Source organism: Mobula hypostoma, chromosome 6, assembly GCF_963921235.1.
Source record: "Mobula hypostoma chromosome 6, sMobHyp1.1, whole genome shotgun sequence".
NCBI lineage: Eukaryota > Metazoa > Chordata > Chondrichthyes > Myliobatiformes > Myliobatidae > Mobula > Mobula hypostoma.
This window is the reverse complement of record NC_086102.1, coordinates 134219956-134233131: the sequence shown is the minus strand read 5'-3', so window position 1 is coordinate 134233131 and position 13176 is coordinate 134219956. Positions and strand designations below refer to the sequence as shown.

The 13176-nt window shown below is 38.7% G+C and overlaps 1 protein-coding gene across 12 annotated transcripts in view; it reads left to right on the top strand.

Moving 5' to 3' along the window:
• Positions 1-13176, top strand: part of hdac4 (histone deacetylase 4) — a 494468-nt gene that overhangs the window by 409811 nt on the left and 71481 nt on the right. For all 12 annotated transcript variants that reach the window (XM_063051788.1, XM_063051782.1, XM_063051780.1 and 9 more), the window contains 2 exons: positions 165-351; positions 4806-4939. In XM_063051788.1, the coding sequence (XP_062907858.1) occupies positions 165-351; positions 4806-4939 (321 nt within the window). The remainder of the gene's footprint in view (positions 1-164; positions 352-4805; positions 4940-13176) is intronic.

Here is a 13176-nt window from a genome sequence, read left to right as displayed (position 1 = left end):
GCTTACCAGGACTGTTGAAAATACTGCTGTAGTCAGAAGGAGATGTGACTCATGTAAGGGAGTAATCAGAAATAAAACTGCATCTAAAGTAGTAATGGTTGAATAGACATTCTGCTTAATTTGAGCTTTTCACTGTAACTTAATTATTTCTCTCAATGCAACAGCAAGCCTTGCTTCTGGAGCAGCAACGTATTCATCAGCTTCGCAATTACCAAGCATCTATGGAGGCAGCAGGGATCCCTGTGTCCTACAGCGGACATCGTCCCCTATCCCGGGCGCAATCATCGCCTGCTTCCGCCACTTTTCCTATCTCTGTTCAAGAACCACCCAGTAAACCTCAATTCACTACAGGTAAAGGGTTATTAAATCGATTGCTGGTGATACCTGCAAGCTCTGTTTTTTTCTGGTCATTTTATTGCATGCTTTGTATTACAAAGTGCTAAATTTCATCTGAGAATTTATTATACAAAATATGTTTGATATATTTTTGTGAATGTAAAATATTTTACAATTTATTTCCACATCTTGGGTTCATAAATTATGATTCCAAGCATGACATCAGCTGACTAAACCTACTCTTTCCATGTTGTCAGATTGCTTATTATGCATAAATTCTGGAATTTCTTTTCCAGTTTCTCCAGTAAAACTAGGAGAGCTAAAGACTCTCTTTTCATCTCCTGGCAGAAACTTTATATCCCTCTTACAAAAATAGAAAATGCTGGAATCATCCAGAGAGTCAGGAAGTATTAGAGCAAAGAAGAAACCGAATCTGAAATGTTAACTGTTTCTGCTTCCATAGATATGGCCTAATCTGATAAGTATTTGCAGCATGTCTGCTCTTCTTTCAGATTTTCTATATTTGCAGTATTTTGCTTTTGAGACTTTTTGTAATAATCCAGTATAATGGCTATTAGAATAGTGCCATATGTATAGCAATGTGCACAAACGCTGGAGGAAAATCAGCAAGTCAGGCAGCATCTATGGAAAAGAAAAAACTGTCAATGTTTCAGGCCAGGACCCTTAATGAGGCCAGCTGTTTATTCATTTCCATAGATGCTGCCTGAACTGCTGAGTTCCTCCAGCTTTTTTTGTGTATTGCTCTGGATCTCCAGCATCTGCAGAATCTTTTGAGTTTAGAACCATATGTATTTTGGCTTTTGTTGTTGGATCTTTAATCTGATTGATTAAATCACAACATCTATAGAAGGTATAGGCAGGTAGGAACAAATGAGGTACTTATGGAGTTTAAGAAATGCAAGAGAACACTCAAGAAATCAGAAGGCTAAAAGAAGGCATGAGGTTGCCAAGCAGACAAGGTGGAGGAGAATCCTAAATGATTCTACAGATAGGTTAAGAGCAAAAGGATTACAAAGAACCAAATTTGTCCCCTGGAAGATCAGAATGGTAATCTGTGTGTGGATGGGGATATCTTAAATTGACTTTTTGCATCTGTATTTGCTCAGGAGATGGACACAAGAATCTATAGAAGTGAGGCAAAGCAGCAGCGAAGTATTGGACCCTATAATCATTACAGAGAAGGAGGTATTTGCTGTCTTAAGGCAAATTAGGGTGGATAAATCCCCAGGGCTTGACAAGCTGTTTCCTCAGACTTTGTGGAAGGCAAGTACAGGAAGGCGAATTGCGGGGGAGAGGTAACAGAAGGGTTAGAGGATAGCTAAAGTTCTACTGTTTAATAAAGGCTCCAATAATAAACCAGGAAATTAGACTAGTGAGCCTGACATCAGTAGTGGGAAAGTTAGTAATAGGTATTCTAATGGCCCTAGATATATGAGTATTTGGACAGATAGAGACTAATTAGGGATAATAAGCATGGCTCTGTGCATGGTAGGTTGAGGAAGTTGGCAGGAAAGTTGATAAAGGCAAGGCAGCAGATGTTGTCCACATGGACATTAACAAGGCAGTTGACAAGGTCCCACGTGGGCAGTTGGTCAAGAAGGTTCAATTGCTTGGCATTCAAGTTGAGGTAGTAAATTGGATTAGACATTGGCTTTTCAGAGAAACCAATGAGTGGTAGTAAATGGTTGCTTCTCTGACTGAAGTCCTGTGACAAGTGGAGTGCCTGCAACGATCGGCGCTGGGTTCGTCTTTGTTTGTCATCTATATCAATGATCTGAATAATAATCTGGTAAAATGGCTTAGCAAATTTGTGGATAACACCAAGATTGGGTGTGTAGCGGACAGTGAGGAAGACTATCAAAGCTTGCGCCGAGATCTGGAACAGCTAGAAAAATAAGCTGGAAAATAGCAGATGGAATTTAATGCAATCAAATGTGAGATATTGTACTTAAGTAGGACCTGCCAGGGTAGGTCTTACACAGTGAACGGGAGGGGTGCAGTGAACTGAGGAGTGCAGTAGAACAAAGGGATCTGGGAATACAGGTCCGTAATTCACTGAAAGTGGCAGCACAGATAGGTAGGGTAATAAAAAGAGCTTCTGGCACATTGGCCTTCATAAATCAAAGTACTAAGTACAAAAGATGGAATGTTATGTTGTAGTTGTATAAGATGTTGGTCAGGCCTAATTTGGAGTATTGTGTGCAGTTTTGGTCACCCTACCTACAGGAAAGATGTCAATAAGGTTGAAAAAATACAGAGAAAATCTACAAGGACGTTTGCAAGACTGAAGGACTTAAGTATAAGGAAAGATTGAATAGGTTAGGACTTTATTCCTTGGAATGCAGAAGATTAAAGGGGAGATTTGATTTCAGTATACAACATTAAGAGGAGTATAGATAGTGTAATGCCAGCCGACTTTTCCCACTGAGATAGGGTGAAACAACAGCTAGAGGTCATAGGTTAAGGGTGAAAGATGAAATGGTTAAGGGATGTATGAGGGAAAACTTCTTCACTGCAAGGATAATGAGAATGTGGATGAGCTGCCAGTGCAAGTGGTAGATGCAATTGAATTTCAACTTCAAAGAAGTTTGGATAGGTACATGCAAACACGAGGAAATCTGCAGATGCTGGAAATTCAGGCAACACACTCAAAATGCTGGTGGAACGCAGCAGGCCAGACAGCATCCATAGGAAGAAGCACAGTTGATGTTTCGGGTCGAGACCCTTCGTCCTGATGAAGTGTGTTGCTTGGATAGGTACATGGATGGGAAGGGGACAGAGGGCTATGGTTAGGGTGCAGGTTGATGGGATGAGGCAGTTTAAGTGGTTTGGCATAGACTAGATGGGCTGAAGGGCTTGTTTCTGTTCTGTACTTCTCTATGGTTCTATGACTATTTATCTTGAACTCTACACCTTTTTAGAAAGTGTTAGAATTGCTCTTGAAATTTTGGGCGATTTTTGCAGGTATATTTGCTTTTTCATTTTAGGAGATTCTCTACTATCCACATCACGTACTGCTATGTACTCCCAATCTTTTCTGTTTCCTCTGAATCCTGTTGCAGGATCTTAACCCCAAATGTCAACTTACATCTTTTACCTTCAGAGATGCAGCTTGACCCTCTAAGTTCTTCGAATGTTCTGTTTTTGTTTGAGATTCCAGTACCTACAGTCTCTTGTTGTATAAGTTGCTTTTTTCGAAATCTTATTTGTAATACAATAGAGAATATAATGTCATGTGCCAAACAAATTTCGGAACCAATAACCTAACTGGAAGGTTGTCAGTTTGACCAGCTGTGAGAATTTGATGAATAAAGGAAATAAAATTAGGTATAATTACTAATTAAAAATGGAAGTCTGTATTTTGAATCACTAACCTGAGGTCCTTATTTGTGGCCAAATAAATCCAGTGGACTTGATTGATGGCATGATCTTCAGGATCATGCCTTGAATGTGCAGCTTTTTAAGTACCATTATCCAGTCATTTGAATTTTCAAGAACTTTGATACCAAACAGTTAATTGCCACTTAAAAATAAATCTAAAGTTGGTCTTATGCCTGAGCTCAGAATATTACAGATTTTGCATCAGATTGGGTGATGGAGGTATTTTTAATTATTAAGAGTCCACTGATTCCAGTATCAATTAAATAAATTGTCATACATTAATCAATGTCATGTTTATAAGAAGCTGCTCCAAATTACAAGAATATGCGTTGAACAGTAATTAGATTCTTTACATGCACCAAAAATTGTTGGTAATTACAAACCCAACTGAAGTTGATAACTATCTGACATATATTACATTTGCCCAGATGGGGATGGAGAGAAATTATTACAGAGATCTTATTTAAAGGCAGAGCAGCTTAAGTAGCCTATTCCCATTGCTAATTTCTATTTTGCTAAGTTTACTCATATAAAAAGAAGTCACAAGATTCTGATTACTGTATTAAATGCTCTTCCATTTCCATTAGATCAAGGAGCAGACTTAAGCCATTGGCCCATTGAGTCTGCTCCACCATTCCATCATGGCTGATATATTATACCACTCAACCCTTTTCTCCTGCCTTCTCCCTGTTACCTTTGATATCCTTACTAATCAAGAACCTATCCACCTCCACTTTAAATATATCTAATAACTTGGCTTCCACAGCCATCTGTGGCAATGAATTCCACAGCTTCAGTATTCTCCTGTGGTACATCAGTAAACTTGGCCTCTTTTTAATTGACTCATTCCTAACAGCCAGTTTTGTAAGGGAAATTTTTTCTTAATAATTATGTTTTGTTAAAATTTTTGTGCAGAAGACAATAAATCAGATTCTTTAGTAACCATATGTTCATTTCTTATAGTAATTCTCAACTCTACAGAAGTATTCTTTACATTTTCATCGTTTATTTGCTCTTCCTTTAATGTATGGTGAATTGTTTTTTGGCTACTTTTATTCCTCTGACAGGTCTGGTGTATGATACCTTGATGCTGAAGCATCATTGCACATGTGGGAATACAAATATCCATCCTGAGCATGCCGGAAGAATTCAGAGTATCTGGTCTCGACTCCAAGAGACAGGCCTACGCAGCAAATGTGAGGTAATTTCCAAATGCTGACAAGAACCTCTTGATATAAGTCAAAATGGAAACAAACTGTTGCCACCAAGATTCGATGGTACAGAATGGTCTTTAGAAAAATTGAATATAGAAGTGAAGATAGTTTTAAAAGCAGAATTTAGATCTTCCTTTATTCAGTTACCATGATCAAGATGCCTGTGAACTGTGTTGAAGCCATTTGAAACCTGCATAGACAAGGCTTGTGTTAATTTATTAGCATTATAAATAATGGTCATTAAATTTGATGTTAGAATTTCATTCAATTAATTTGAACATAGTCCTGAATTCTTGGTTTTAATATACATGCTTAGCTTAAGCATGCAGTCTGCAGCAATGCTTTTATAATTCATCTTGCAAAAAACATCCAAGGAGCTAGCTACTACCGGCCCATGGGCCACATCCGAAAGGGTCCAATCCGGCCTGCGGGATGATTTGGGGAAAAAAATATATATTCACGACCATTTATTAAGTATCTGTATGGCAGCCGCTCTCTCTCCCACCGCTGTCTGTGTCGCATGCTGCGTCGGCAGCTTGTTGTGTGTACTTAGAAAACAATGAGCGGCAGTTAACCACCCGTTGTGCATAAGCACCTACCACCATGCACTGAAGACCACTAGGGCCCCACTTACATCGTCAGACACAGTATAAACACACAGTGTACTCAGGTAACTAACACCTGTAGCAAGGCTGAGGCTGTTTGCTGCTGTGGTTCAAAATGCTTTCCAAGAAAAGAAAAGTTGATATCGAAGGTTGGATATTCAACGATAATTGGAAAGATCGTTGTTTTTTCTTCTCTGAGGTCAATGGCAAACCTGTGTATCTGATATGCTCACAACGTGTGGCTGTGGCAAAAGAGTACAGTATCAAACAACACTTTGAGATGTCACACGGAGAAAAATATGACAAGTATGCTGGACAACTCAGAACGCAAAAGGTAAACGAGGGTTGAAGCAGCTCTGAAGAAACAGCAATCAGTGTTCACCAAAAGTGAGAGACTCATAATGGAGCTGTCAAGGCCAGCTATATTATTGGCAACAAAATAGCTGCTGCGTCGAAGCCATACTCAGAGGGGGAATTCATCAAAGCATGCGTGCTGACGGTGGCTGAGCTAGTGTGCCCTGAGAAGAGACAGGCTTTTGGTAATATCAACTTGTCAAGAAATACTGTGGCAGAGAGAATCGGGGACCCTGCAGAAGATTTGAACAGTCAACTAAAAGACAAAGTGAAGTTATTTATTGCCTTCTCTATTGCAACTGTGAGAGCACCGACGTGACTAATGTAGCTCAATTGGGAATATTTATTCGTAGTGTTGATGCATCTTTGACCATCACCGAGGAGTTTGTGGAGATGGTGCCCATGACAAACACCACAATGGCAAACGATGTTTTCTCCAGCCTCGTCGAGGCCTTGGACAGACTGGGGGTTGACTGGAGTCACGCTGTCAGCATGGCAACAGATGGCGCACTGTCCGTGGTCAGGGAAAAAGGCAGGTGTTGTTGCGAAACTTAGAGAGAAAGTTCAGACAGAGAATCCACAGCAGGAATTCTGGAATTTTCATTGTATTATACACCAAGAGGCGTGATGTAGCAGGAGCCTGAAAATGGACAATGTTATGGATGCAGTAATCAAAATGGTTAATTTTATTAGAGCCAAGGGACTCAACCTTTGGGAATTTGACACTGTTTTGTTCCAAAGTAATATTGGACATGGCCTACCCTACCACACTGAAGTCCGCTGGTTGAGCAGAGGGGTTGTGCTCAAATGTTTTTTTTTAATTTCGTGCGGAAATTGGACTATTCATGAACAAGAAAGGGAAGCCAGTGGCAGAGTTGGATGACCCAGTCTGGCTTCATGATCTTGCATTTTTGGTGGATATAACAGAGCACTTAAATGTGCTTAATGTTAACATGCAAGGCCACAACAAACTTGTTATGAAATACCACGACAGCATTCGTGCCTTTCAAATTATATTAGGCCTGAGGGAGATGCAACAATCCCGGAGCAACCCAGCTCATTTCCCCTCTTTGCAGTCTGTGCGTGTCGCTCATGGGAATAATGACAACATGGACAGGTACAAGGACAAAATATCACAGCCAAAAAGTGAGTTTCAGAATCGTTTCCAAGCCTTCACTCAGCTTGAGAAGGAATTCTCACTATTTTGTTTGCCATTTACCATCAACGCAGCATCAGATGTGCCGGAGGAGCTGCAAATGGAACTAATTGAAATTCAGTGTAACTCGGCTTTGAAATATAAATTTGAGACTGTGAGTCTGGATTCATTCTATCAGTACCTGGGACCGATGTACCCCAAAATGACAGACCTTGCCTCAAAGATCCTTTGCATGTTCGGGACAACATATCTCTGTGAGCAGGCGTTCTCCATAATGAACATTAACAAATCCAAACTGCGCTCGTAGCTGACACACAGACATCTAAATGACATTATGAAAATCACAACTGCCCAGAAACTGGTCCCTGATGTTGACAGGCTAGTTAAAGCCAAGAGATGTCAGGTGTCTGGAAGCAGCAAGTGAAAAATGAGTGACACTGTTCAATGCACTGCGACATGTAAGCAAAATGAATTATGAAATATTGAGTGTCATAATATTGTGATTCATTCATTTTCTGACCATTCTATTATTGTAAATGTGATCACTTCAATAAAAATTAGAGGCTAACTGTGTTCATTGTCTGAGTTTGATTGCTAGAAGCAGGCTAATAAAAATTAGGTGCAGTTGTGTAGCCTACATTTACAATTTGTTTCGTCTACATTTGTTAGGTCTACATTTGTGTCTGCTAATGTTCGATTTCAAATGCTTTATTAATGGAAAGAGTGTGGCTCCCAAAACAATCTTAGCCAAAATAGCATCACTTTTTTTCTCGCTCTCATCACAACCTTCTTGTAGCCTACGACTGTTAAGTTGATACCAATCATAAAAATAATGCTTGCTAGGCAATCTTCTTCATAAGAAACGAAATTCATAAAGTGAAACACTTTGTAGTTTTAGCAGAGACTGAGACACATGAGAGCAAGTTGAAAAAAACGAAGGCAACAAAAGCTGTGGGAGCACGCGCACATGCACAACTGATCCAGCCTGCATGAAGTCACATTTTGCCCAATCCGCCCGTGACCTAAAATGAGTTTGACACCCCTCTACTAAAGGAACAATAGTCTCACAACCACTGCCATCAAGTCTCTACCATAAAATGGCAGAAAAAATATAAACTAGAGTGGTGACAATCACAACAACTTCAAACATCTATCAATCTTAGATTGAAAAACCTATAGACTCTAATTGTAATGATCCTTTTTGGCATTGCACTTTGTTGTAAAACCTCGTGTTGATATAATTTGTTGGTTGATTGTACATGTTTTCATATGTATGACTTCACAAAACTTTGTGTGAGGCAAAAATAATTATTAATCTCATTAAATGTGTACTGCTTAAATGCACAATATTTAATTCAGAGGGAGGGTTCAATTGCTCTTCCTTTCATTTTCATTTTTAAAATCTTTTTTATTAATTATTACTGAAGAGCAACAAAAAATATAAAGGTAATCAAGTCAACATGTCAATATGTGCAATGAAGAATTAAATTACCAAATAACTGACTAACAAAGCTAAACAATATATCAATAATAATAAGTAAAAATAAAGTGTTAAGAATATTTTTAAGGGAAAAAAGAACCCCTACTAACTAAAACAAAAAAAACCCTGCTAACAAAAAAAACTGAAAAAAAAACATTGGGAGCATAACCCCAGAGCTATATGCCGTACAAGCTTCCATAAAAGAAAAACATCAATCCGCCAACTCAAATCCATTTAAACAAGAATCAGAAGGAAACTATCTTAATTAACTCAAATCAGATGATAGTAGCAGGCAAATGAATCCCACCTTTTCTCAAAGTCAGATCGAGGATCAAAAGTTCGACTTCTGATTTTCTCCAAACTAAGACATAGCATCACCTGAGAGAACCATTGTATCAAAGTGGGAGCAGAGGCATATTGAGGGATTATACCAAATAAAACTGTCAATTTATTAGGTTGCAAATTAATTTTCAAAGCTTTAGAAATTGTAGAGCAGATAGATTTCCAAAAGTGTTTCAATACAGAACACGACCAAAACATATGTGTCAATGTAGCTGTCTCGGTTTTACATCTATCACACTGACTATCAACGTTAGGAAACATTTTAGACAGTCTCTCCTTTGTCAAATAGTAACAATGTACAATTCTAAATTGAATTAAAGAGTGGCTGGCACAGATCAAAGAAGAGTTAACCAACTTCAAAATTCGCAACCAATCCTCTGTTATCAAAGTCATGTTAAGCTCTCTTTCCCAATCTTGCTTAATCTTAGCAAGATTAATCTTAGTTATACTGTTGTAACAGTAAATTATAAATTTTCCCAGTGAAACCTTTCACTAAAGGGTTCATTTTTAAAATAATATCTAACAGGCCAGAATTTAACAAGTACCTAACAGGTCAGTATATATGGAAAATTATTTAAATCTTCTTGTAAGAAATGTCTGACCTGAAGATATTGCAAGAAATGTGAGTATGAGAGAGAATATTTAGTTACTAATTTCTCAAAAGACATCAATCGACCTTTTTGGAACAGATCCATGAAGGAATAGACTCCTTTCTTCCTCCAAAGAAGAAAGGTAGGATCACTTAATGAAGGTTTAAATAAATAATTTTGATAAATTAAACTAAGGTTAAATTTTTGAGATTAAAAAAATCACAAAACTGGTACCAAATTCGTAATGACTGCTTAATCATAGGATATAAATTTAGATTAGAAATTTTGGCCAGTTGTACAAGTAAAGAAGTTCCTAATAACGAGGTTAAGTAAAGCTGTTTCACAGCTTTCAATTCCAAATTAGCCCAAGGTGGTCATTCATTTTTATCAGCATATATCCAAGAACACATATAACGTATATTAACAGCCCAATAGTACATTCTCAAATTAGGCAGGGCAAGACCTCCACCCTTCTTTAATTTTTGTAATGATATTTTCCAATTCTTGGTCTTTTATTATTCCAAACAAAAGACGAAATAATAGAATCAACCTGATCCTTCTAAAGCTGATCCTTCTAAAATGAATGCCCTTTTACAAAAGATTGATTTTCCTAGAATTTCTGTTGAAGATCAACAAACTCTTGATACTCCTATTATTGAAAACGAAATTCAGGAAGCTATTCTTTCAATGCAATCTGGTAAAGCTCCTTGATTGGATGGTTATTCTGAAGGATTTCATAAAAAAATTGAAAAATTGCTTTCTCCATATATGTTGGAAACGCTTAAAGATTCTTTTTTGATGGGAGAGTTACCTCCCACATTTTATGAAGCTTCTATTTCTTTAATTCTTAAGAAAGATAAAGACTCATCTGACTGTGCTTCATATAGACCTATTTCATTATTAAATGTGGATGCTAAAATTCTTTCAAAAATAATGGCTAATCGACTGGAGAATATTCTAGCTAAAATTATCTCTCAGGGCCAAACAGGTTTTGTAAAGGGCCGTTATTCCTTCTCTAATACTTGGAGACTGTTAAATGTTCACAGAAGACGAAAAAACTGGTACAAAATTAATTTGCAGAAATAGAGAAAATGCAGGCAATATTCTGGGAGATTTTATGTTTCATTTAATTCAGTTTTTTTAAATCCTGCACCTAGAGTCAGTTTCTGATTTGACACCTTCCTCTATGCTGCAATACAAATGTTGAATTCTGAACACCGCAGTTTGCAAATGTTCAGTATCAGAGAGCAAATTTAAAACAAACATTTGTCTGAAATAGGTAAATGTTTCCCGGTAAACAATTGCTAATATCAGGGGCTGTTTAAATCTTTACAATCCCTTTACAGTAGGGAAAATTAACAATGGTGTCACAGCATTTATCACCAGGAATAATTGACCTGTATGGAGGGCATACTTACAGTCACCAATTTACACAGAGTGAGTGAGCTCTTCGACATGTCTGCAATGAATGTAATATTTCCCATATTTATTAAAACCAGTGAAGAAGGGGAAGTTCTTTAGTTACACCTTACAGTGCACATTCTACTTATTAATGTCTTTGGAAGAAGTAAAAGTATTTAAATTTTCTACTTACAAAGTAAGTATTTCTCAAGCTACTCATTTAAAAGACAGCATTTTAGTCATCTACACAAGCAAGAAATAAAACAAGATGTAGATAATTCAGGACCCTTGAAAGGCAGTGGTAAAAGTTTATTAATTTTTTAAAATCTTGCAAAAAATCACTGGTGGACTGAAATTACCTTTACATTTTTAAATAAAATTGAATTTAATTTTATCTAGATTTTACGAAGAATGTGTTCTCTTTGATCTCTTATATTGTTATTATATAACCATACATCAGGGCTTTACCCAAAGCATCAACTTTTTTTTTTCCTTCTCCATGTGATATCTAACCTGCTCAGTATTTCCAGATTCTTATATTTTATTTCAGATTTCTAGTATATGCAGTTTTTCACCTTTCCCATCATTCTCACCACCAGTTTCACCAGTCGTCAGTCATGCCTGAGAGTGAGCTTGAGTATTTAAATTTAATTTCTGTCTCTGTCTCTGGAGACAGCTTATCCACTGATGTCTACTATAAACCTACTGACTCTCACAGCTATCTGTACTATTCCCCTTCTCACCCTGTCTCTTGCAAAAACGCCATCCCCTTCTCGCAATTCCTCCGTCTCCGCCACATCTGCTCTCAGGATGAGGCTTTTCATTCTAGGACGAGGGAAATGTCTTCCTTTTTTAAAGAAAGGGGCTTCCCTTCCTCCACTATCAACTCTGCTCTTAAACGCATCTCCCCCATTTCACGTACATCTGCTCTCACTCCATCCTCCAGCCACCCCACTAGCAATAGGGTTCCCCTGGTCCTCACCTACCACCCCACCAGCCTCCGGGTCCAACATATTATTCTCCGTAACTTCCGCCACCTCCAATGGGATCCCACCACTAAGCACATCTTTCCCTCCCCGCCTCTCTCTGCATTCCGCAGGGATTGCTCCCTACACAATTCCCTTGTCCATTCGTCCCCCCCATCCCTCCCCACTGATCTCCCTCCTGGCACTTATCCGTGTAAGCAGAACAAGTGCTACACATGCCCTTACACTTCCTCCCTTACCACCATTCAGGGCCCCAAACAGTCCTTCCAGGTGAGGCAACACTTCACCTGTGAGTCGACTGGGGTGATATTCTGCGTCCGGTGCTCCCGATGTGGCCTTTTATATATTGGCGAGACCCGACGCAGACTGGGAGACCGCTCTGCTGAACATCTATGCTCTGTCCGCCAGAGAAAGCAGGATCTCCCAGTGGCCACACATTTTAATTCCACATCCCATTCCCATTCTGACATGTCTATCCACGGCCTCCTCTACTGTAAAGATGAAGCCACACTCAGGTTGGAGGAACAACACCTTATATTCCGTCTGGGTAGCCTCCAACCTGATGGCATGAACATCGACTTCTCTAACTTCCGCTAAGGCCCCACCTCTCCCTCGTACCCCATCTGTTACTCATTTTTATGCACACATTCTTTCTCTCACTTTCCTTTTTCTTCCTCTGTCCCTCTGAATATACCTCTTGCCCATCCTCTGGGTCCCCCCCCCCACCCATGTCTTTCTTCCCGGACCTCCTGTCCCATGATCCTCTCGTATCCCCTTTTGCCTATCACCTGTCCAGCTCTTGGCTCTATCCCTCCCCCTCCTGTCTTCTCCTATCATTTTGGATCTCCCCCTCCCCCTCCGACTTTCAAATCCCTTACTCACTCTTCCTTCAGTTAGTCCTGACGAAGGGTCTCGGCCTGAAACGTCGACTGCACCTCTTCCTATAGATGCTGCTTGGCCTGCTGCGTTCACCAGCAACTTTGATGTGTGTTGCTTGAGTATTTAATTCTCAGCCATTTCCAAGATGCTATAATATAACTTTGTTCGATGATGATACATTAGCTAAATCACTTGTTTGGAAGAAGTAGCTTTTAGTAAAGTTAGAAATTATTTTTTCTTCAATTAGTGTTTTTCTGACAATTCAGAATTTATTTCCAAATCAAGTCCTTTCCACTTTTTCTATATCGTAAATCTATGCAAATTGAACTGCTGTGCATTTCATTAACACTTTTATAATATAAACTGTATTTTCCCTCTTTTTAACTAGCAAATTCAAATTTATCTTTGTCTGTAGGAGGTGTAGTGTATCA